This window comes from Aethalodelphis obliquidens, unplaced genomic scaffold (genome assembly GCF_003676395.1).
Source record: "Aethalodelphis obliquidens isolate GAN/ISIS:26980383/991018 unplaced genomic scaffold, ASM367639v1 scaffold31, whole genome shotgun sequence".
Taxonomy (NCBI): Eukaryota; Metazoa; Chordata; class Mammalia; order Artiodactyla; family Delphinidae; genus Aethalodelphis; species Aethalodelphis obliquidens.
In genome coordinates this window covers 19,728,483-19,752,662 of record NW_020837975.1, presented here as the reverse complement: position 1 = coordinate 19,752,662, position 24,180 = coordinate 19,728,483, and the positions used below count along the sequence as shown (strand labels likewise).

Below are 24,180 nucleotides of genomic sequence, written 5' to 3'. Positions count from 1 at the left end.
CACATGTTTAGTCTCCAATACTGTTCTTTTCACCTCTCTGAAAGGAAATTGTTAACCTTGTTTATATGGAAAATTAAGTTCAGTTCACAGACATGTTCAAAACACTTGACTGTAGCTGGTGATGGATGTTAACTAGGTTTATTGTGGTGCTCATTTCACAATACATACGACTATTCAATCATTATATTGTACACCTGAAACCAAGATAATGTTTTATGGTTTTTGTTTTTAATGGTGGGAGTATGGTTTATTAAGCTGTGCCTTAGTACGGGCACTGGGGCTTGCCCATGGTCCTCTTAATGTACAAGGCCCGGACATTCTGCCAGTTTGTCTTGAGCAATGACACCAGGAAGTTGACAACTAAGTGGATGTTGAACACAAGCTCATCGCGTGTCATCTTCAGGTGGCCAACAGCCACTGCCAGACACAGCACCTTCTTCACATGGAACTTGATTGTGGACTTCACTTCATCAACTTTGGCCACCATGTTCTCATTGTGGGTCAGCAAGGAAGGGAACTTGCCGGCCTTATTCAGGCCTGGGCCCAGGATTCGTGGGATCTGCTTAATCAGAGACTCTGAAGAGAAGAAGGCATCATCCTTCTTGGCCAGCTTCTTGACCAGTTGCTTATTCTTGTTGACTTTCTTCAGTGCCTCGATGTCTATACGCGGAATATTCACAGCCTTCGTCACATCACTACGTTGCTGGTCCCCCAGAACACATACGGAGAACTTGGGACGGGAGTGGATTTAAGCCGGACGGTGCCTGAGAGGCATCTGTCCTTCTGAGGGTCATAGTTCTTCAGGCAGATCTGAAGCTACACCGTCTCCAAAAACTTCCAGCACTCGAGCTGGTTCCCCTGCAGCACTTCCTGCACCACCTCGTAGAGGGAGTCGCCGGAGACTTTGCTGTTCATGGTGCCTCGCGCTGCGATAACCGGAAAAGAGCAATATAATGCTATTTGTCAATTATATCTCAATGAAAAACAAAACAGAAACATGCTTGACTATACTTTACAAAAATGGTTGGAATACATATAAAATGTCAAGTTCACTTCCCAAGGAAGCCATATACTAAAGATAAAACATGACGTGGCAAATACCCAAACATCAGTTGACTGCCAGATCCACTATCAGCAGCTCCTTCCCGGAAATTCGAAACCTCAACTTCGAAGAAAGTGGCTCTGATGTGATCTTTATGTGGGTGTCTTCACGGAGGGCTTCAGCATCCCTGGTTTTTGCAAATGAAGCTTATCATGCTCACACCTGTTTCTGAGGGTCAGGGGGCCGGGCAGATACTAGCGTCGCCCCCTGGGATCTTGCCAACGTTCTTTGTCCACCTGATCCTACGGACATGCACCTGCTTTTTTTTTATCAATAATAAGATTTTAAAACACTTATTTCCACGCTCCCAAAATCACTCACCTGTTTCCAACGGGAAATGAGCCCTAAAAAGAAAGGAGATAAAGAGTTCTAAAGGGCAGATAGGAAGAGGTTTTGAGGACTGAAAACCCCAATTGGTTTCATCACTTTCTGGATTAAAAAACCCTCACTGGCTGGGGCTTCCCTGGTGGCGCAGTGGTTGAGAGTCTGCCTGCCGATGGAGGCGACACGGGTTCGTGCCCCGGTCCGAGAAGATCCCACATGCCGCGGAGCGGCTGGGCCCGTGAGCCATGGCCGCTGAGCCTGTGCGTGCGGAGCCTGTGCTCCGCAACGGGAGAGGCCACAACAGTGAGAGGCCTGCATACCGCAAAACAACAACAACAACAAAAAACCCCTCACTGGCTCTTTATTGCATTTAATAATGAAACACAGGATCTTCAGTTGGACCGCAGGTCTGGAACATTCCTGCAGTCTCATCCCCACTCCCACCCCTGACTCACCTGCTCCTAACTCACCCCATGGCAGCCGCACTGACCTCTGACAGCTCCTACAGACGCCAAGCTCTGTCCCTCCTTGGGGGCTCAGCACACGCAGTTCCTCCACCAGGAATGCTCTCCCCTCCCGCTTTGGACTGGGTAAATACCATCATCCTTCAGGTCATATTCTTTTCCATTCCTGGGGTTTGCCTTATCTCTTCTTGTCTAAATTAAATCTTTGTCATTTTGTCTTCATCATCACACTTAACACAATTTGTCTATTTGTTCATTCATTTCAAAGGTGCCGAGGCTGAGAAACTCTAATCTGCTGAAAGAATGTCACGCGTAGTTCTTTTTCCAAGGATTCTTTTGAAAAACGTTTTTCCTCCCTTAATCTAACTTTCAGAAATAGTTGTATTTCTGCCGACCAACTGTTTTGGCTTAGTCTTAGGCACAAACACAGTGAATTGAGTAAATGCTCAATTTCCATTTTGCTATTAGAGAAAGCTCAGAGTTAAATTTGTTACTTACCTGCAGTACTGTAAATATTCATAACTCTATTTTGTTTTAGCCTTATTTCTGGCTCTATTTTATACCTTTATCATTAATTTGCCTTTGTATTTCTTGCTGTTCCTAACATGTAGTATGTTATTATTTGTCTAAGTTTCTGAAAGCTGTATTAAATCTTATTTTTGAAGAATCTAGGGGTATACGTGAATTAATGCATAAAATAAAATACCATATTTCTAGTCAAGGACTCACTAAAAAATAAGTACATAAAAAGAATTGCTGTATAGCCAGGAAATGAGCATTAATCTCTCAGGTCTAGGACTAGAAATTAATATGAATCTTAAAGAAACAAGACCAATGAAAACAAAAAGTTGAATAGGATTTAAAGTTCCAGGGCTGAAATTATTCAGAATCTTCTATTAAATGTTTAGCATATGACCTGCATATACTAAGTTCTCAATAAATATTTGTTGAATGAATAAATAGATGAATAAATTTGATTAGTTGCCATTCTGATAATGACTGTGAGAGGATTTTATAAGAAAAATTTCTCGGTTCAAGAAAGTCTTTGTTATTCACTATGATCTGTTGCTGATAATTAGAATTTTAGCTTGACCAATTTGTAAAGAAATGTGGAATTCCCAAAGTTACTGTTATTTGTTCTAGGAGTTATATGTCCATGTAACAATTAAATACATGCTTTCATACAGGGTAGCAGGCATTAGAGGGAAAGCTTATATACAGTATGCTCTGAGCATAATACTGTTCTAAGGCAGTCACAGGCAATCTTCTCCAAAACGCTTTCAATAAAACCATTATAACAGTCTTCTGTCTCAAAGCCTTTATAATGGCTTTATAACCTCTAGGATAAAAGACTATAATTTTCAATGGAATTCTGTCATTCATTAAGAAAACAGAACTTATCTTCCACTGTAAATGGAAGTTAACTAATTAGAGAAAACATTTAGGAAGCCAGAAAGGAAATGCATCTTCTCCATACCCTCTCCATTACCCCAGAAAAAAGAAAACATCTTAACTGCTAGTAAATAGGCTTTAAATAGATGATTAGGATAATGAGGAACAATAAGTATTTATACCCATTTCAGTGCTGTTTGAGGATATGATACTTTGTACCAAGAAGGCTTTGCTGTCCATGAGACAATAAGTTGTCAGTTTTATTTTGCATTGCTCTTTTATTCAAAATCTTGGTTTTAGCAACATGCTTACAGGGTTTATACATTGGAGACTGAATATGACAATGACTTTCTGTGTTAATGCAGGAGATATTTTGCACCTATCCCTTTTCTTTCTGGCACTGTGAATCTGAAAACACTTCTGGGGGTCCCAGTAATTTATGATGGTCTCTTTTCTTAGAAAGAACCTTACATATTTTCTCTATAGACCTCGGACAAGTCCTTGAATTTGCCTCATTTGCCCATCATTCGTGTCTTGCCAGTCATATGCCAGGTAGGCGCTGGGCTAGTTGCTGAGGGTAAAATAATAGGCAAGATATATGGATTCCCACTTCAAAACCTAATGATGTTTAATACTAACAATTCCAATATTTGCAATAATATTAACAGCTAACATCATTTGGGCCCTTAGTATGTCTCAGGCTCAGTTATTGTTTTACATGGACATTTTCATTTAACCCTTATAACAACCTAATGATGTGAATACTTTAATTATCCTCACGTTACAGTTATGGAAACTGGGGATTATCTGTCTGATAGGAAAGATAATTGAGCAAATTATTGTTAAAAAGGCTTTAATAAGTGACACGATAGGGATAAATGATGGTATGAGGGCACAAAGGAGAGAAAAGCAACTTGGTTTAGGGAATCAGAAAAGGCCTCTGTGGTAGGACCAATTCTAAAGATGAACTCCCATGATTTCCCACCCTAATCCCCGGGGACACTGAATATAATGTGATATCACATTCATAAGCATATTAACTTGGATGATCAAGGAATTTTTCAGAAGTAATTAATGCCACTAATCAGTTGAAGCTGAGTTAATCAAAAGGAAGATCACCTGGGTGGGCACCATCTAATCCTGTGAGCCCTTTGAAAGCAGTTTTCTCCGGCTGGTAGCTGAAGGAAACGTCAGAGAGATACTTGTGATTTGATGTGCTGTCACTGGCTTTGAACATGGAGGGAGGCATGTGATAAAGACTTGAGAGCAGACCCTGGGAGCTCTGAGTGACCCCTGGATGACAGCCAGCAAAGAGATGGGGACCTTAGTATACTACAACCACAAGGAAATGAATTTGGCCAACCATCCGAATGAGCATGGAAGTGGATTCTTCCCATCCTGGCTGCTTTCTTGAATTCAGCCTTCTGAGAGTCTAAGCGGAGAATCCAGTTAAGCCTGGCTGGTTTGTGATCTATAGAAATGTGCACAAATAAATGGATGCTGTTTTAAGCCACTAAGTTTGTGGCAAAATGATATGTAGCAATAGAAAACTCATAAAAGTTGCACCAAATTAGTGAATTCAAAGTTGATACCCCAAAGATAAACAGAAGCCGGCTTGTGAAGGAGCTGAGGTAGAACATAAGGTTTCAAGCTAAGAGAACTAATAAGCTAAATCTTAGATCATGGAGAGTTTCAGGAATTTATAAAAGGCTTGTGTGGCTGGACCATGGAGTGTGTATGTGGTTGGGAGGAGGAGGGAATGTGATGGGGGAAACAGAGATACTAGATAAAGCTGGAGGAGGCTGGAGAAGAGTGCAAACACCAGGTCAGAAGGATGTTGTAAATCTTCTAGAAGAGTTTGACTTTATTGTAAGGGCAACAGTAAGCCATGAAGTGTTTTATTTGTGATGTGCAAATCAGATTTGCTTTTCAGAATGATTTTCTGTGGTGTGGAGAATGGAATAAAAAAGAGCAAGGCCAGAGGCTGGAAAAACAGTGGAGATATGGATTTGGAATTCATCAGTACTGTGTTAGGATAGGCTAACAAATAGACCCTCCTACCCTCCACGCCCACCGCCAATTTCAGTGGTTTAATGTAGTAGAAGTTTAGCTTGGAGAAATGTGCACTTCTCTTCCATATGGTCATTCAGGGATCCAGGCACTTTCCATCTTGTGTTTCTGGCAACTCTAAGACAGTGGTTCTTATCTAGGAGTGATTTTCTCCCCCTGGAGACATGTAACAATGTCTGGAGACAATTTTGATTGTCACAATTAGGAGAGATGTTACTGGCATCTAGTACATAGAAGCCAAGGATCTGTTAAACATCCTACAACACACAGGACAGCCCCTCACAATGAAGGTCCAGTGGAGCCAAGGTTGAGAATTCTTGCCCTAGGGCCTCATTGTCATCTCATGCAGCAGGAAGAAGAGGACATAACATGAGGGAAAGTAAGGACAGGGCTGGTTTTTATTGGTAAAATCTGGACATGGCAAATATCACTTCTATTCCTCCAATGGAGAGAACTTAATCATATAGCTACAAACAGCAGGAAATGCTGAGAAATTTAATCTGGGTTAGAGGTTAGCAAACTACAGGAATGCGTGCTCCAATCCATCCCAATGCCTATTTTTGTAAATAAAGATTTATTGGAACAGTCATGGCCATTTGCTTACATATTGTCTATGGCTACTTTCATGCTACAATGGCAGAGTAGTTGCAACAGAGATCATATGGCCTGTGTAGCCTAGAATATTTACTATCTGGCCCTTTACAGAGAAAGTTTGCCAACCCTCGGCACAGGTAAACACCCAGGACAAATGCCCAATGGACTTTCATCAGATGGCTATTGGTCTTTGCCACAAGAAAAGACATGATAGTTGAAATTATACAAGAAGATATTGCCCAGGGAGAATGGGCATGGTAGGAAGATAAATGATACTAATATTTACGCATACAGTTAGCTTTTTTTTTTTTCGGTACGCGGGCCTCTCACTGTTGTGGCCTCTCCCGTGGCGGAGCACAGGCTCCAGACACGCAGGCCCAGCGGTCATGGCTCACGGGCCCAGCCACTCCGCAGCATGTGGGATCTTCCTGGACCGGGGCACGAACCCGTGTCCCTTGCATCGGCAGGCAGACTCTCAACCACTGCGCCACCAGGGAAGCCCTACTTATTTTTATTTTTTTCTGCCTTTTATGGGGGGTTATTTCAAATTTTCTTAAGTGTCTTGGTCCTTTTGAATCCTCTGCGATGCACATGGGAAGTAGCTGAAATACAGTTTTTAAAAGTAGTAGGTATGAATGCCTTTGTGTCAATTTGGATATATGAGAAATGTCACTTTATTTTATATATATTTGAGCCTTCATTTTAAACGTGGCAGAAATTTTATCTCAGTCCATTCAGGGTCCTCTTGGTTTGCATCTGTGTCCCAGAACTGGGTGGAGAAGGTTTATGTACCACCAAACTGTGTGGGGGACCATGTGGCCTGGATCGCCATCTGTGGACACTGGCAGCTGCAGAGATGCCCACCTTTCTGTATTGCCTTTCTGAAACTATCTTTCTCATAACCCTTTGCCAGCAAGCTTCTAATTAGGTTCTGACAATGGGAGATACTGCTCAGAATTCGAAGGAAGAGGAGACAGAAAGATGCTCCAGGTATTTCCGATTCCTGTCCCCAACCCTCCAGCAGAATAGGAAGGTTATGGCTCTAGCCTCCAGCTTCTTTGCAATCCCAGCATTAGCCAAACTCTACCCCCTCAGAGGTACCACCAGCATTAATCTCAGACATTCAAGCAACAACTGTGGGGAGGGGGATGCCCTCTTCCAAGCTCCCAGATTCAGGTAACCTCACCTCTTTCCTTTTGTTCTCTCATCTATAGGGTGGTCACTACTTTTTCAAATTACTAGTATTTGGGTGATTCAGTGTCTCATTTTCTCCTCTTTCAACTTTCTGACACCTGTTTCACCTGTTATCTTTATTAAATCCTCTCTCTTTGAAATCCCTAAAAAGGTTTTTGTCCTCCTGACTGGACTCCAAGTGGTACATCTGAATATCCCATCTGGTCTTTGATTGTCATATGTGTCATGTTCCTCCTGTGTGTACGTGGGTCCAACCTGCATTGCTTGCGTGCTACCTGGGTTGCTTCTGGGTGGGCCTGAAATACCCTTTTTTTTTTGCTATATCTCTATGGATTGCAGGAATAGCTGCTTCTTTGTTTTCTGCTCCCACACACATCATCCTGGTCTCTCCAGGCCATGTTGAGAGAATCTCCTTTGGAAAAACCCTGTGAGGTTGTCTGAGAACCATCTGCCTAGACACACCCCACATAGACAGCACCTCTGCTTCTGCATGATGCTGGGTGGGCTTCCTCCCTGGACCTTCCTCTGGGGTGAAGACGTGGTTCCCTCCATCACCAGACGCACCCCCAGGATGTGGCCCCTTCTCAGAGAGATGCAACGATAGCTACCCTTTCTTCAATTCTTCTTTAATCCTCTCCTTCTTTCACCAAACTGGGAACTGTTTTATGGGCTCCAATGTGTCTGTGTCTGTGTCTCCGTGTGTGTGTGTCTCCGTGTGTGTGTGTGTGTGTGTGTGTGTGTGTGCGGAGGAAGGAAAAAGGTCCGGACTGATATACTTTTAAACCTCAAGTCCTCCTTAAGGCCTAGGATTTTGAAACTGAGAACTTGTATAAAAGTTCAATTCCTTTGTTGCCTGCATTCCCTTGGGTCAAGTTCCTTCCCTGAGGCAGTATGGACAAAATGTTAGGTGCCCTCGAAAATGGAGCAGAGGTATAGGAATAACCAGAAATATAAATGGCATTGGTTAGTTTTCAAAATCACATCCTGCCCCAAATATTTTTAATTCGCCCAGAACCGTAAAGTCTCCTCTTCCTGGTTTCCACCTTTCCCTTCCCTTCCACCTTTACAACCCCTCCTTTGATTTCTCCCTCTCCCCTCTCCTCCCCTCAGTTCCCAGGACCTGGGTCTGGTTTGTGTTGGGATAACTCGTGCACATTTACATCAGGGCACTTACCATATTATAATGGCTGGGATCTTCATAGGAGACTGCGAGAAACTCATAAGAAAAATGCTGTATTCCTCGCTTTATCTTCAGTCTCTAAGACAGAGCCTGACATATAGGAAGGATTCAACAAACTGAGGAGAAACTGATATCTAGATAAAAAATATGGTTTGTCCCAACTCTAAGTATTAATGACAATAGCTAACACTCACATAGCACTAACCATGCCCCTATTCTGCTCTTAGCAATTTATATATATTAACTCTGATTCTGACAGTAGTTCTGTGAGTAGGTATCTATTATTATCCTTATTTTACAGATGGAGAAATGGAGACCCAGAGAGGTTCAGCGATTTGCCCAAGGCCACACAGAAGCAAACGAAAGATCCATGATTTGAACCCAGGTTATTTGGCTTTAGAGTCTACGCTCTTAGTCACTATGTCAGGCCACCTCTCATATATTGACCTGGCCTACGTAGGGAGATGGCATATTCATTGTGTAAAGGATGCTGATACATTTTAAAAATTGCACTGGTTGGGCTTCCCTGGTGGCGCAGTGGTTGAGAGTCCGCCTGCCGATGCAGGGGACACGGGTTCGTGCCCCGGTCCGGGAAGATCCCACATGCTGCGGAGCGGCTGGGCCCGTGAGCCATGGCCACTGAGCCTGCGCGTCCGGAGCCTGTGCTCCGCAACGCGGAGAGGCCACAACAGTGAGAGGCCCGCATACCGCAAAAAAAAAAAAAAAAAAAGAAAAGAAAAAATTGCACTGGTCAAAAATGCCTCCAAAGAAGCCCAAAAGGAAGAAAATATAGGGTAATGAAATTATATTGTTTTACTCATTTTAACAAGGATAATTCATTGACACATTTACTTTAAAAGCGCCAGGTGACAAAAGTCAAATTCTAATCACTGTCACACTAGGGTCAGGATACTCATAGGTGCTAGAGGGTCATGTTCTGTCTTAGACAGTGAAGAAAACACACCCTCAAAGAAGGGAAAGGAAAAAGGAACTGCAAAGCCAGAAAGAATTACCCATTTTTAAAGCATCTGAAAAGAAGGGTGCAGGAGAATAGACTAGGCATCTTCCCAGGAATCTGATCTTTCCAGAGAAGAAGATATAGAATAATTCAGTTTTCCTTTATTTTTCGAGAACCACCAAACTTAAGTCAAATGGTAACTCTAGTGAAATAGCCATAGAAGTGGCATTTAAATTGGTTATTGAAACAGCCTTAAAATGAACATTTCTTTTTATAGGAGTTTGACTCAATTTTTCCTAAGTTTAAGTATATTAATTTTGAGTAAGTATGAGAGGTTTGGACAAATTGTCTTGGCCAGTGGTAGTTAATCTGGAAAGCTTTTTCATTGCTTTATTATTGACTGTAACACTGAAAATCAGATTTTGGTGACCTACCTTCCTTAACTATAAACTATGATACTGATAACAATTATAACTTTACTTTTGTTGAAATTATGATACTTACCTACTTGTTTTTATTGTTTTATATTAAATGCATCTAGTTGCAACTAATGTGATAGAGTGGAAATATTTCCCTGTTCATTAAAATGTGTTATCCATAAATTACCATGGAAGAAGCCAGCCAGATTGAAGCAATGGGTATCAAAAAAAAAAAAAAAATCAAAAGTAAAAGGTCCTTTGGCCCACTTTGGACAAAGAACACACACACATTCATTTACTCATTTATTTAAAAAGTGTTGAGTACCTTATATACAAGGCAAAAGTAGGTAGGTTAACAATGTCTATTAAATATGATAATAAATAATTACTCTAAACATGACCAGTCCATTAATTCACTTATGTCCTAATGGCTGGTTAAGTTAAATGATGGGTGCTGTCCATTTAAGGCTCTGAAGACACCCAAAATCCTGGTAAATAATATGCACTGTAGTTATAGTTATACTTCTGTTTCCAAGGCTAATAAATAATAACACCCCATTGAGGTGTTAAGAACCCCAACTAGTCACAACTATGGGTTGAGAAGTAAGCTGGTACTATAAGCCAGATCTAATTTTTTATCTGATTATGGGTAAACATTTGACATGGTATATAACTACATTAAGTACTTAGCAGATATGCATATGAAAATGCCATATTAAATACATATGTATTGTTAATAATAAAAGGAATAAAAGTCAATGTGGAAATTTCATTAAGGAAATATTAGTAGCCCACATTATGTGTATATAGCTTTCCTACTACTTATTAAACTGAAATATTCATTTTTGTTTCACATGTATATTTTACAGTATGAGAATTTTCATGTAAATGGAAACAATTTATTTTGTGATGAAATTTGGAACTGCAGCAGAATCTCAGCTTTATTCTATTTTATTTCAAAAAAATTTAAAGCCATGAATAACGGTAAAATTTAAAAAATGGAACTAGATAAACTCATGAAGTCACAATTCATTACTTTTACATTTTCTTTATTTTAAATTCTTCTACTGTGTAACTATAAAACCCCTTTATTATAGAATTCCTTACTAGTGTGTTTTGTTAACTGAATTTAGTCTAGAAAATTTAGATATTCATTGATTATGTTCCTCTTTTCTGTATAAGATTGAAGATAAAAGTCGAATGATTTTAAGAATTATTGTTAGGTAAAAATATTTTCTGTGATCTCTTGATGAAAATTCTTAAGCAATTTTCTCTCAATTAAAAAAATAATAATATTCCTCATCGGGTTATAATGTGGCAGAGACATTCTGAAAGTAATTGATATATGTTAACGAGAGGAGAATATTTTCATGCTAAACGATGTCTGGAGTCCACATATTTTTTAAATGATTTTTTTCATAGACGATGACCTACATCTTTATTTGCTTAGAACTTTGAAAACTGTTAACAGTAGAAAGGTTAATACAATGTGGTACCAGTCAGGTTTCTTGACACATTCAAGTTTTAATGGTCTGAACTTTCATTCAATTAGCCCTTGGCCTTTGCAGCCAGGAACCTCTTGTTTTCAGTATTATAACTACAGGACAATAAAGCTTAAGAACAAGCTATGAAAAAAGGAAGCATCTTAAAAGCAAAAGCCTTCTCTGATCATTGTTTTTGTTTTCTTTATTGAACACAGACCTGAATGCTTCTGTGCCTCTAACGGTTTAGAACACAGCTATCGGGCAGGTAGCAGAATCACAAAAGTAGAAAAAGAATAACGGCTGTCATTTTAACCATACAATCATTGGCCGCTAACACTTTGAGGGGCCTCCACTAGTTGCCTGGGCTCCTCTTCTGTCTCTGAGGGGCAGGGCTTCCTGGAAAGATCGCTGTTCCTATTCCCTTGCTTTTCCAGGCACGACAATACCACAGCTTTCCGTCAGGACCCCAAGTGGCAAAGCTACCCTTTCCTATATCCAGCCTGCCCTGACCCAGTATATGCAGTCTGTTTCCTTGAACAGTTAGGTTGGGGAAGTGAGGAGAATGGATAGGAGAGGTCATCTTTTTTCTCTTCAATATTCTGCTGAGTCTCTTCTTTAAAAAATGGACCTAGGGTGGGGTGGAATAGTCACACAAAGAGGGGACAGAGTTTTCTGGAATTTTTAAATACCACCAAGGCACTGGTAGTTAAGTGGGTTAGCGGTGACCGAAATTTTTAAATTGCTGTCAATTCACAGGACAGAGATTCATGACTGCCCTTTTCAGTTCCCAGAGCATTTATTGATGGATTGATTGCCAGATTGGTCTATTTAATGGAAAGAGGCACTGTTTTGTTATAGGGGATTAAGTCAAGAAAGACTGGCGCTGTATGCGCTGGTGGTGGAGTCCAGTTTGGTCATGCTTTCTGATCCCTAACTACAGAGTTGGATAAGAAAGTGCAACAGTTAGATGTGAAAAAGCATGTGCTGCCTCTCCAAAGTCCAGAAGTGCTTAAAAACTGTGATGTATATAATTCGGAACAATAAATTACGTGCACAAAAGGAGTTTATCATAACATAAAATTAAAAAGTGACAATTTCATCACACAGTTACACTGCTCTTTTCCTTTTTTTTTTTTTGTCTTTTTTTTTTTTTGGTTTTGTCCTTTTTTGTTTCATTTCCATTTTTGTTTTTTATGGAGGGTTGGGGGAGGGCAGAGATTTGGTCCACTGAAGATTAATCACCCTCAATGATATATATATTAGAAAAAATATCAGCAGCAAGACTCTCTGGAAATAGATTCTGTTTGATGTAGCTAGTCTGTCTTTTCTGTTTTGCCCTCTTTCACAGCAGCCTCTGAAGTTTTCCGCAGGGGGGCTTTCTCCGAGGTGCCATGTCCTTGGCCAGAATCCGCCGCTCCGCCATTTTTGTGAGTAGTGTGTTTTTCCAAGTAGTTTAGCATTTCACTGAGGACTGTTTGGAAAGTGCTTAGGGCTGCGCATATTGCTGGGGTCCCAAAGCCATGAGTGATCAAACTGGAAATGAGAAGCGGTAGGAAAAAGAGATGAGCAATTTACAGTATGATACGGGGCAACAGATCCCCCCATTTAATCCAGAACAGTCCATTAAACAGGCATTTATTGTGATCTGAAACGGCGCCAAGCATTGTGGAAGGTAGACGCAAGTCAATGTATTGCTCTGAACAATAAGAAATTCAGGGACTATCTGCAAGAAATCGTCACTGATAGACTTGATAGGCACTAATAATTAGCAGCTCTGAGTGTTTAACGCACGACTTAACTCTGAGTCTCGATCTCATTAAGAAAGCCAGAAAATACAACTTTCTATTGTGTGGGAATCATCTCGTTTTTAAGAATGGCACGTATGCTTATATAAGCATATATCACACGAGAAGAGATCAAAATTGGCTGAGTGTGCCTGGGGTTTAGCTGCTCCTCTAACTTCATTCTTCTCTTCTTCGAGGTTATGGAGTTCTATCTGGGCACAAGGCCATCCCGCTGGAGACAACATTCCCAAGCTTTCCTCGCCGCTGTTTAGACACAGAGCTAATCCTTCCACTATAGACCACAGAGGAAGTGATGTTTGCAATTCCCACCTGCTTCAAAGGAAAGGGTGTGCCTTCTATTTCCTCTCAAAATAGCTATGGAGCTGTGCAGCTGAGGACAAAACAAGACGGCAGGAACCTACTCACCTCCAGTCTCCTAAATGAGAGAAAAATAAAATTCTACCTAATGCAAGCCACTCTTTTTGGGGGTTTCCGCAGCTGACTAATTCATTAATAATCATAACTAGTGAGCCAGCATAGGGAGGGGTGGAGCAACTTCAGCGTCGGTAGCCCTTCCAACCACAACAAATAGCATCTCTAGCTGAACAAATACATGAGTGTAGATTCATTCTTTCTGTGAACAAAACCCACCCAGATGGTTCATTTGCGTCCATTGTTTCTGAAGTGACACTGCCAGGTTCTCCCCATAACTCATATCTTGTAAAATATAGAAAAACATGACTGACATATATCATGCATATATTATATCTATCTATAAATAGCATGACATATATACTGTATATTCAATATATGAAGCCATTAATTGCTTACAAGCCCTAGGTTGTTCAGTTATTGTGATATTAGCAGTTTTTAAAATTAATCAATTTTTATTTATTTATTTTGGCTGCGTTGAGTCTTTGTTGCTGTGTGCGGGCTTTCTCTAGCTGTGGCAAGCGGGGGCTACTCTTTGTTGCGGTGCATGGGCTTCTCATTGTGGTGGCTTCTCTTGCTGTGGATCACAGGCTCTAGGCAAGCAGGCTTCAGTAGTTGTGGCACTTGGGTTCTAGGGGGAGTGGGCTCAGTAGTTGTGGCGCACAGGCTTAGTTGCTCCGCAGCATGTGGGATCTTCCCGGACCAGGGATCAAACCCGTGTCCCCTGCATTGGCAGGCAGATTCTTGACCACTGCGCCACCAGGAAAGTCCCATTAGCAGTTTTAAAATCAAATAGTACCATCCTTCACAATCTGTTAACTAGCTAATTATCCTTCTTAGGGTATGTAACCTTTTTTTTTTTTTTTTTTTTTGTGGTACGCGGGCCTCTCACTGTTGTGGCCTATCCCGTTGCGGAGCACAGGCTCCGGACGCGCAGGCTCAGCGGCCATGGCTCACGGGCCCAGCCGCTCCGCGGCATGTGGGATCTTCCCGGACCGGGGCACGAACCTGCGTCCCCTGCATTGGCAGGCAGACTCTCAACCATTGCGCCACCAGGGAAGCCCAGGGTATGTAATCTTTAGGGGCAAAAATTACAAGATCTTAAAATATTGCAGATGAGGGCTTTAGGATCTCAGGCAGCCTATTGATATGCCTCAGTGGTGATAATAATAAGATTAGCACATGGAGTTGTTGCTCTGTTAATACACACAGAAGACTCAAGGCGATGCCAGACTTTTAGGAAGTGCTCCAATAAATGGTAGCTACTGTTGGCTGTGGAACGTTCATGCTGAGAGGAAACTTTTCTGCATGTCCTTTATATTTTATAGGTTGCCACCATCTTTCATCCAGACATTTTACAAAGCCTGCCCTATGCCTAAGTCATAATTTCAAGTCAAGTCAAGATTTCAGTCTCCAATTATTTAGAAAACAAGACTGGGCAGTGTTTTGCCAACTATGTATACCAAAGTTTGTAATATAAGGCATCATCATAGTTCAAGCGTATGCATACGTCACATTGCTGAGCAGGAAAACTGACTTCAGCTCTATTTCTCCAATGATATAAGTAGAGGGGAATCCAAATGTTTTAGGACTTAATCAGGGAGGAAGGACATAAATGGAATTAACTGAAGTGCTAGAAGAACTAATCATGGCGGCACTTGCAAAAAAGAACCAAATGAAGCCATCTATTAGTGTCTAGATGCTTGGCCCTGGGCAAAACCTGCCTCTTTTCTCTTGTTTTACTCCTGTTCAGGGCTCCTCGTACCATTAGATAATTTGTTTTTCCTCTCTATTGCCGTGTTCTCTCAGTTGTGACTCCCCTTTTCATCTAGGCTGAATATAGAGAATTTAGTTCCACTTGGGTAAACATTAAGGTTAATAGCCAATATTTGAGTCCTGACCACATGCCAGGCCCTGTTCTAACTGCTTTATTCTGTACCCCCTCACAAAATCCTGTCAACAACTGTAAGAAGTAAGTATTATTATTTCCATTTTACAGGTGAAGAAACTGATATCCAGAAATGTTAAATAATCTGCCTGAGAAATTCCGTACTGCCTCTGTGCTTATCTATGTTCCACTCAGGCTGTGGGTGCGTTTTACACCTTCTCTGTGAGAAATCGCATTCTGTTGGCAGTTTTAGCTCAGCTTCTCTAACTTAACTTTGTTCTATGGGCAGACTTGTAGACCTGGAAGATCATTCCTCCTCACTTTCCTGTCTAAGACCAGGGTTCTAAAAGGCCAGATACAAAGTAGATGTGTCTGTATAAATGTTTTACTTTTCCATGTTGAGGAGAGTGGTTGCCATAATGAAAAATTCTCAGGCTGGCATCCCTTCTTGACTGATGGCCTTCCTTACTTCTAAAATATGTATCTGGTCTTTAGTAAACTGCACTGTCACCTTTGCCCTGGATTGAGACCTCCTTGCACAGAGTTCTTCACACTGCCTTCAACCTTGGGCACTGTGTGATTTGTGGGAAGTTATGTAGCCTTGTAAGACGACAACAATCTGACGAAAACATCTGCAAGTTTCTTTCCAGCACTAAGCTTCAATTCACTGGTATAATGCTTAGGGCACACTTCTTAAAACCAAGGACATGACAGAAGGTTATAGATGTTGAAAAACCACTTATCTCAACAGATAAGTCTCAAACTGTGAAACAGTCAACATAAGAAAAGTAAGGACTTGGGCTTCCCTGGCGGCGCAGTGGTTGAGAGTCCGCCTGCCGATGCAGGGGACACGGGTTCGTGCCCCGGTCCGGGAAGATCCCACATGCCGCGGAGCGGCTGGGCCCGTGAGCCATGGCCACTGAGCCTGCGCGTCCGGAGCCTGTGCTCCGCAACGGGAGAGGCCACAACACTGAGAGGCCCGCGTACCGCAAAAAAAAGAGTAAGGACTCGAAGTGTTATCATTCTGCATAAAAAACATTATGTAAATGTTGTTAATGTCCTTGATTTCACATGACCTGCACATCAAAATTATGCATGGAACACTACATAGGATGATGCTAAAAGCAAGGTATAGCCTCTGTTCTAGCAGTTTTCGGTAAGGTTTATGAATCTAAATAATTAATCTAATATTATATGAGAACAGCACAGAACAAAATGTGAAATCACAGAATGATTAAAAGAATTTCTGGGAACGTCATGTTTTTCTTTTAGCCCCAGCCATTCCAGAAAAATAGGTATATATCTCATTCACAGTGACATACAAAAAGGAGAAAAGGGATAATGTAGAGTCTGCAGAAAAATAAGAGAAAAACAGAAAGAAGAGGCTGATTTTCAGTTCTAGACAGAAAATAAACTAAGGTCATCTATCTGTAAGGTAACACACTATAGTCAAATCTCTAAAATCTTTGATAAGGTCATTTTTTTGCCCTTAGAAAATATTTTTTAGCCACAGATTTAATCTTTAAGTTATATTTGGCATTTGCATCTATTTTCATCAGATTAATATCAGAGAGCATTTCACAAGTAAATATTACCTGGGCTAAACAGCAGCCATGATGGTTTGAAGTAGGTTGTCAAAATATGGAAGTCCTTCTAAATTTAACTTCATCTAAAAGTTTGTCCTCAAGTAGACAAGCTAGAGAGACAATCAGCATTGTTCTAGGTGTATCATCTTCATGCCACGTTTAAAACATTTTGCTGAACAGTGGCAGACAATACAAATGTTGTATCAGATTTCTTAGTGTATTTGCATTTTCCACCTCTCCTTCCTTCACCCTTTATAATCATATGTTCTATTATTTTACTTTTGAAAGGCTTATCTCTTCTCTATCCTCAAACCTACGATGGTCATTCCTGCTTGTGTACCTTTGTTTGTCCTCCCTCTTTTTTTTTTTTTTTCAGCCAATCTAAAAATCACTCAACCTTCAAAGTATCTTGGATGATACTGGAAAAAAAGGAGTTAGTTTCCTGTTCCCTTGATTAAGATATTGAAAAAGATGTGCTCCTGCCAAAGGATAGAAACTTGCCAAAGTGATGAGAAAACTTAAATAGAATTCTGAGGAGAAAGGAGTAACATTCCCCACCAAAAGTGTAAAACAATGGGAGAAGACAATGGGAAGAAAATAAGTGAGGGCAAGATCTCATCATCAAAGTGGGAGCTATATGCAGCCATATCACTTAGAGTATAAGTGATCATCGAAGTATCCTAGATTTTAATGTAAGTGGCAAATAAGATGTTATATGTATCTCCAACAATCTGTGGCTTGAGTTCTTACCATAAACTGGTAATCAAAAGTAAGAGTCTTGGACTTCCCTGGTGGTGCAAAGGTTAAGAATCCGCCTGCCAATGCAGGGGACACGGGTTTGATCCCTCGTCTGGGAAGATCCCACATGCCACGGAGCAACTAAGCCCGTGCACCACAACTACTGAGCCCGCGCACCCTAGAGCCCAAGTGCCACAACTACTGAGCCCGCGTGCTACAACTACTGAAGCCCGTGTGTCTGGAGCCCATGATCCACAACAAGAGAAGCCACCGCAGTGAGAAGCTGGCACACCGCATCAAAGAGCAGCCCCCACTCGCCACAGCTAGAGAAAAGCCCACGCGCAGCAACGAAGACCCAACACAGGCAAAAATAAAATATAAATAAATGAAATTAAATTTTAAAAGAAAGTTAGAGTCTAATCTTAAGAAAAGAAAAATACGAAGGGTTGTTACAAAATAAAACCAAACCACCAGGCAACAGCAACAACTAAAACAAACAGGACTGAGGTAGAGCGCTCCTATTGTCAACCTACACTCTACCTGACATCGTCTGCTGCCAGCATCTGGGCATTTATCATTTCCAGGAGGCAGCAGCCTTGAGGATGAAGAGGTGGGACTCCCGTGTATGGAATAATTGACTTAGCAAAGGCTAAAGTTTCCTCGGTTTCATTCAGGAGACTCTGTTGCCCAGGCCTATAGGATTTAGTTTGAAGTTCTGTTCCAAGAATGAGGAAGAGGAACAATGAAGAGAGAGGCCTGGGGGAGAGAGTGCTACGTTAGCAAGTGAAAGATTCAATGGTAATTAAGAAACTTAGTTTTCTTTTCAAAGAGTTTAATCTTTAAAACTGGCAATGGTATTAATGGAACTGCAACTTTTTTTTTCAAGTATAGGAAACTCCTATTTCAGGATCAAGAAAACAGAGGCATGTGTTTCTGAGACACTTGAGTGGTTAGGTAACCTTTAAAACTCATGGAAAATGGGGAGGAAGTAGTGAAATGGAACAGAGTAACGTGCCTTAATAATTAAAGCAGGAGAAAAGAGACAGATTTTAGAAATTCTAGGTTATTAAATTACATTTAATTAGTCCTTAACGAATTTCTTAAAATGGGATATATTAAAAAATCAGGTATATCGACTTTAAATTTACATACGATAATATTAGCCCTTTTAGGTATATAGTTCGTTGAATTTTGACAAACCCATACAGTTGTGTAATGACCACCATTACCCAAAACGTTTTCTCGTGATCCCTTTCGGTCAATGCACTTTCCCCACCCCCAGATCTTGGGAATCAGTGTTCTAATTTCTATCTCTATAGTTTTTACTTTTTCCCCCGAATGTCGTATAAATTGAATCATGAAGTCTATAGACCTTTATGACTGTCTGTTTTCACTTTGCCTAATAATTTTGAGGTTCATCCATGTTTTGGTGTTTATCAATAGATTATTTCTTTTTATTGCTGGTAGGTATTCCATTGAATGGGATTATTGCAATTTGTTCATGTAATGGGTTATTACTAACTTAAGGGCTAATATTTAAGAAATAGAAGTGATCGCTGAAATGCTGCATGGCTTCAGTAATAATTGAGTTAACAAGGGCTAAAGGGTCCTCAGTTTCCAGTGGAGTGCTGCAAGACTTTCCCATTAATCCCACTCTCCTCCCCATCTTAATTGACAACGTGATTGACAGCGTCATGGATTTGTAACTTAATGGCTGGTATTAAAACAGAGAGAAAAATTCCTGCACTGGTTAGCAGAACCAAAGTGCTGAAATACCTTCACGTGGTAAAAAGCTTAGTTGGTGGGCTAAATCAATGATGTGAAATTTAGGAAAGATTAAGGAAAACATATCTGTTTGCAGTATGTTGAGAGAGGGAGAGAGTTGACTCAAGCAATTCTTAGGGAAAAGGCACACCAAATCAGTAAGTCTAAACCATAAAGGGAGGATCAAAATGTGAGCTTCAGATCATAGCTCTTCAGGCTTAGAACTCCATTTACCTTGAACTATTCTCTCTCTGTCTAAGCAGATTCCAGCTCATTGATTTAATTTTCCTATTTCACCCTGAGGAGCAGGGTTCTGACAGACACCTGCTGAGAAAATCCAGACTGTTGAAGTTTACGCACCTGATGTTCTAGAAAATGTAACTTATATTTAACAGTCATCTTCTTAATTTTATTCGTGGTTTTAAAAACTCCTATTTTGCTAGACTTCCTAATTAACATTCTTTAGAGCATCTTTCTTCCACATAAACCATCTCTTCAAATTGGCTGTTTGCTGGATCCAGAGGTGAAGCTCTACTTTGACTTTCCCCCTAAGTGTTAAAGTGTGTTCACATCTCAGCAGCTGGAGAGATACCACAGGGTAGAACCACCCTTTCTAGGGAGATGGTGTTTGTTTGAGTGTGCGTGCACATGTACATGTTGTTGACTTAACACTGTTTTTATTAACCTGGATACGTCCTATAGATATAGATTTTAACTTTTTAAAGGAAAATATACTGCAACAGTTCAAAATGTATTCTCTATCAGTGGGATTAAAAATGAAGAAATTGAGACAGAAATGAAACAGGAAATAGAGGATGGTAGAAAAGAGATTGCTATTTGAAAAAGAATAAATTATAATCCTTTCTCCTTTTTCCCTGTGTAATTTTGCTAATAAGGTGTTATTAACAACCCATCTTTAACTCCAGCAGTATTTATTTATTTATTTATTTATTTATTTATTTATTTTTTGCGGTACGCAGGCCTCTCACTGTTGTGGCCTCTCCCGTTGCGGAGCACAGGCTCTGGACACGCAGGCCCAGCGGCCATGACTCACGGGCCCAGCCGCTCTGCGGCATGTGGGATCTTCCCGGACCGGGGCACGAACCCGTATCCCCTGCATCGGCAGGCGGACTCTCAACCACTGTGCCACCAGGGAAGCCCCTCCAACAGTATTTATACTTACAAACTATTTGACATTAATGATGAGGAATTATAATAGAAATTTCACAAACTCCCTGTGACCTCTGGCTAAATGAATTTCTTTTGCTTGTGGACAAGGCCTTACGTATTTATCTTTAGACTCTCCAAAGCTTCAGTGCTTACTTGGAATATAGGTTAATATAGGATTCTGAATGAACATATACCAGAGGAACAAGAGCTGCTTAACTTTCCTTAATCTAAGTAAATATGGTTTACATTTCACCAGCTCTCTTGTCCGCTAGAGACGTGGTACAAAGCTGTTTCCATATTGCTCTAATTGTCCTTTGGAAATGTTTTATCATTACTTTAATTGATTTGTCTAAACGAATTCAAATTAAACCACTCAGGCAATTTTCTAAAACATAGCCTAAAGCAAATTCCTATGGAATCTTCCCCTGAATTCTTCCTATCTTGGCAAGAGTTGGGCCTGGCACATGAAAAGATGCTCAACATTGCTAATTATTAGAGCAATTCAAATCAAAACAACAATGAGACATCACCCCACACCTGTCAGAATGGCTATCATCAAAAAGTCTGCAAATAACAAATGCTGGTGATGATGTGGAGAAAAGGAAACCCTTATACACTATTGATGGGAATGTAAATTGGTGGAAAACCATATGGAGGTTTCTCAAAAAACTAAAAATAGAGCTATCAGTATGATCCAGCAATTCCACTCCTGGGTATATATCCAGAAAAAAAAAAACGAGAGCACTGGTGCAAAAAGATACATGTACCCCAATGTTCATAGCATCATTATTTATAATTGCCAACATATGGAAGCAACCCAACTGTCCATCAACAGACAAATGGACCAAGAAGATGTGGTATGTATTAGCCACACACACAAAATTAAAACCTCCCATTTGCAGCAACGTGGATGAACCTAGAGAATATCATGCTTAGTGAAACAAATTAGACAGAGAAAGACAAATACTGTATGAAATCACTTGTATGTGGAATCTAAAAAATAATACAAACGGATGACTATAGCAAAACAGAAACAGACTCACAGATACAGAAAACAAACTAGTGGTTACCAGAGGGTACAGGGAAGGGGGGAGGGGCAAGTTAGGGTTATAGGATTAAGAGATAAAACTACTTTGTATAAAATAGATAAGCAACAAGGATATACTGTAGAGCACAGGGAATTACAGTCATTATCTTATAATAACATTTAATAAAGTATAATCTGTAAAAATACTGAATCACTGTGCTGTACACGTGAAACTAATATAATATTGTAAGTCAACTGTACTTGAACTTAAAAAAAAGAGTTGGGCCTGGGCTCAAACACATCCTTTCCACCTACTAAGGGAACACTGATTTAACAGGATTAAAAGGAAAATAAAAGTCTCATTCCTATTTGCCACTGAGGACTGCCTCACTCAGTTGTGTCTGACAACTAAGGACGGATTCTTCTAGCTTTCTTTTGGGATACAAAAAGCTGGAAGTAGTAGATACTATTATACTACAAGCTAGAAGACTGAAAATCAAGAGAAAATACTCTACCATCATCATTTAGATAATTAAAGCAAAAGCTGATTTTTCTTTGTCAAATTTCAACTTTCTATCTGGAGAAGTTTTTGGTGTGTGTAAAGGTTGAAATAGTTTGGGCTATTGTTCCTATTATTTTGTTATGTTGCATCATTCCAGTGGGCGTTTGGTCTCATGTACCTTTGATTTTCCGAATAGCATAGAGATGCCACTGTTATCAACCTCAGTTCTGCTTTCCGGCCTCTGGGAGGCATGCAGGCAGCAAGATTTAAAGGGAAGACAAGCCTCCTTTTCCTTCTCTCCTGGATTATTCAGAGACTGCAGGTTTAGGTCCAACTGTAGCCTGAGGCTCAGTCTGTACTCCTCACTACTCTTTTAGGTGGCAGATGGAAAAATGCCTTCTTCCACTCATGAGAACAGCCATGAGGGCAGGAGGCTGGGAGACAGACCCTGGAGAACACCAGCAAAGGACTGTGGGGCTTCTCTGCAAAACCTTAGTTCTTTTCAGAACCATGAGGGGAAGATGCTTCATCTCTCTGAAGTGGCACAACTCCTGAATATAGGTCATGGGAAGAGACCTCAGCCTGAGGAAAGCAGCTGGGTCTTAAGCACCCAGAACTTGATGGCATCTATCCTTTCTAGCCAAACTGGTTGAGGAAGCAGAGAAAAAGGAAACTGACTGATTGTGCTTATTTTCTACATAAATTATATTATCCCCTAGCCCCCAGGGCTTTTAACATGGAGTTTAATTGAGGTGCATAATTAAGGTATATGGTTCTCTGGTAGTGAGTAGCAACTCACTTGTTAGCAAGGCCTTGTCAGCACCCACAAATGTTCTATGGTTTCTTTAGCTGGTGGTTCGCAACCCTAGATACATGCAAGAATCACCCAGGGAGTTTATTTAAAAAAATGCCAACGTGCGGGTCCCACCCCAGAGATCCTGATTTAATTGGTTTGGGATGGGTCCAAAACATCAGTATTTTAGAAACAGTACTGAATAGTTTAAATGTAGCTAGGGAGTTAGGCATGTTCCCTTAGAGCCAAGAAATGACACCTAAATACCGGGTTGGCTAACCTCCCTGGGTAAAAGAGGAAGATGAACTTTTCCAGCATTTCCCCCAAGAACTTCTGCAGAGCCTTAGTTCCATGGAATGTTAATAGGTATTCTGAGAAAAAAACAGTTTCTGTGATCAAGTTTTGGAGACAGGAAGCTAAGCATTCCTTCCATTCAAAAACAGTTTTGGGAGCTTATAATATGCCAATTGCGTTGGCGTACCTCTAGAGGAGTATGGTAGGGTTTCTTGAGTCAAAAAAAACACTTGACCATGACACACTTTCAAGGAGCAGCTCATGGGACTGTGAAACTCACTTTGGAGAAGTGCATTTATGACTGTCCTGAACCTCTGCCAGGTTGGGAGACGTGATTGCCTATCCATCACTCTAAGGTCACGTTTCTCCTGTTTTTCTCAGCCACTTACTCTGAGGTCCCAAAGGGATTGAGTCCTTGTGATTCCATTTTACTTCACTCCATCTCATTAGCAAAGGAAGCTCAGGGTATAATCATTGCACACACATTGGGGAGACCAAAGTCAATCACATCCAAGTCAATTTTTTGAAGGTAAAGACATTTTTTTTTGATATCTCCACCCTATTTTTTACATATGGAAATAGAGCTTTTGGGGATAAATTAACCATGTCCTTATATTTCTCCCTATCAGACAATTCATATTTTCTTTGTAGAAGAGGGGAAGGAAAATGCTAAGCTGAGGACTCGTGCTCTCTTAGATGAATTTAGTCAACTGTTGACTTCTGGGGAAATTTTTTTATTGAAGTAACCTTGGTTTATAACATTATGTAAGTTTCATGTGCACATTATATTTCTACTTCTGTATATACAACAGTGTGCTCACCACCAAATATATAGTTTCCATCAGCTGTTGACTTTTTTAAATGAACAAGTTGCTAAAACATAAAGAGAGGAAGTGAGATCACATGGAAACACAGCATAAATGATTGACTGAGCAGTAAATGGAGAATGGAATAAAGAAGCTTAGAAGGAGCCTTCAAGATCATCCAGCTTAACTGTTGTCAAGTTACAGATGAACCTGCA

The 24,180-nt window shown here is 40.5% G+C and overlaps 1 protein-coding gene and 1 pseudogene across 1 annotated transcript in view; both read right to left on the bottom strand.

Annotated features, from left to right (window-relative positions):
* Positions 1-225: 225 nt before the first annotated feature.
* LOC113630902 (60S ribosomal protein L10a pseudogene) lies at positions 226-915 on the bottom strand (annotated as a pseudogene).
* An 11,285-nt stretch (positions 916-12,200) lies between these two features.
* Positions 12,201-24,180, bottom strand: part of TFAP2D (transcription factor AP-2 delta) — a 55,720-nt gene continuing 43,740 nt past the window's right edge. The window contains exon 8 of the mRNA XM_027126820.1: positions 12,201-12,714. Within this exon, the coding sequence (XP_026982621.1) occupies positions 12,495-12,714 (220 nt within the window). The 3' untranslated portion in view covers positions 12,201-12,494. The remainder of the gene's footprint in view (positions 12,715-24,180) is intronic.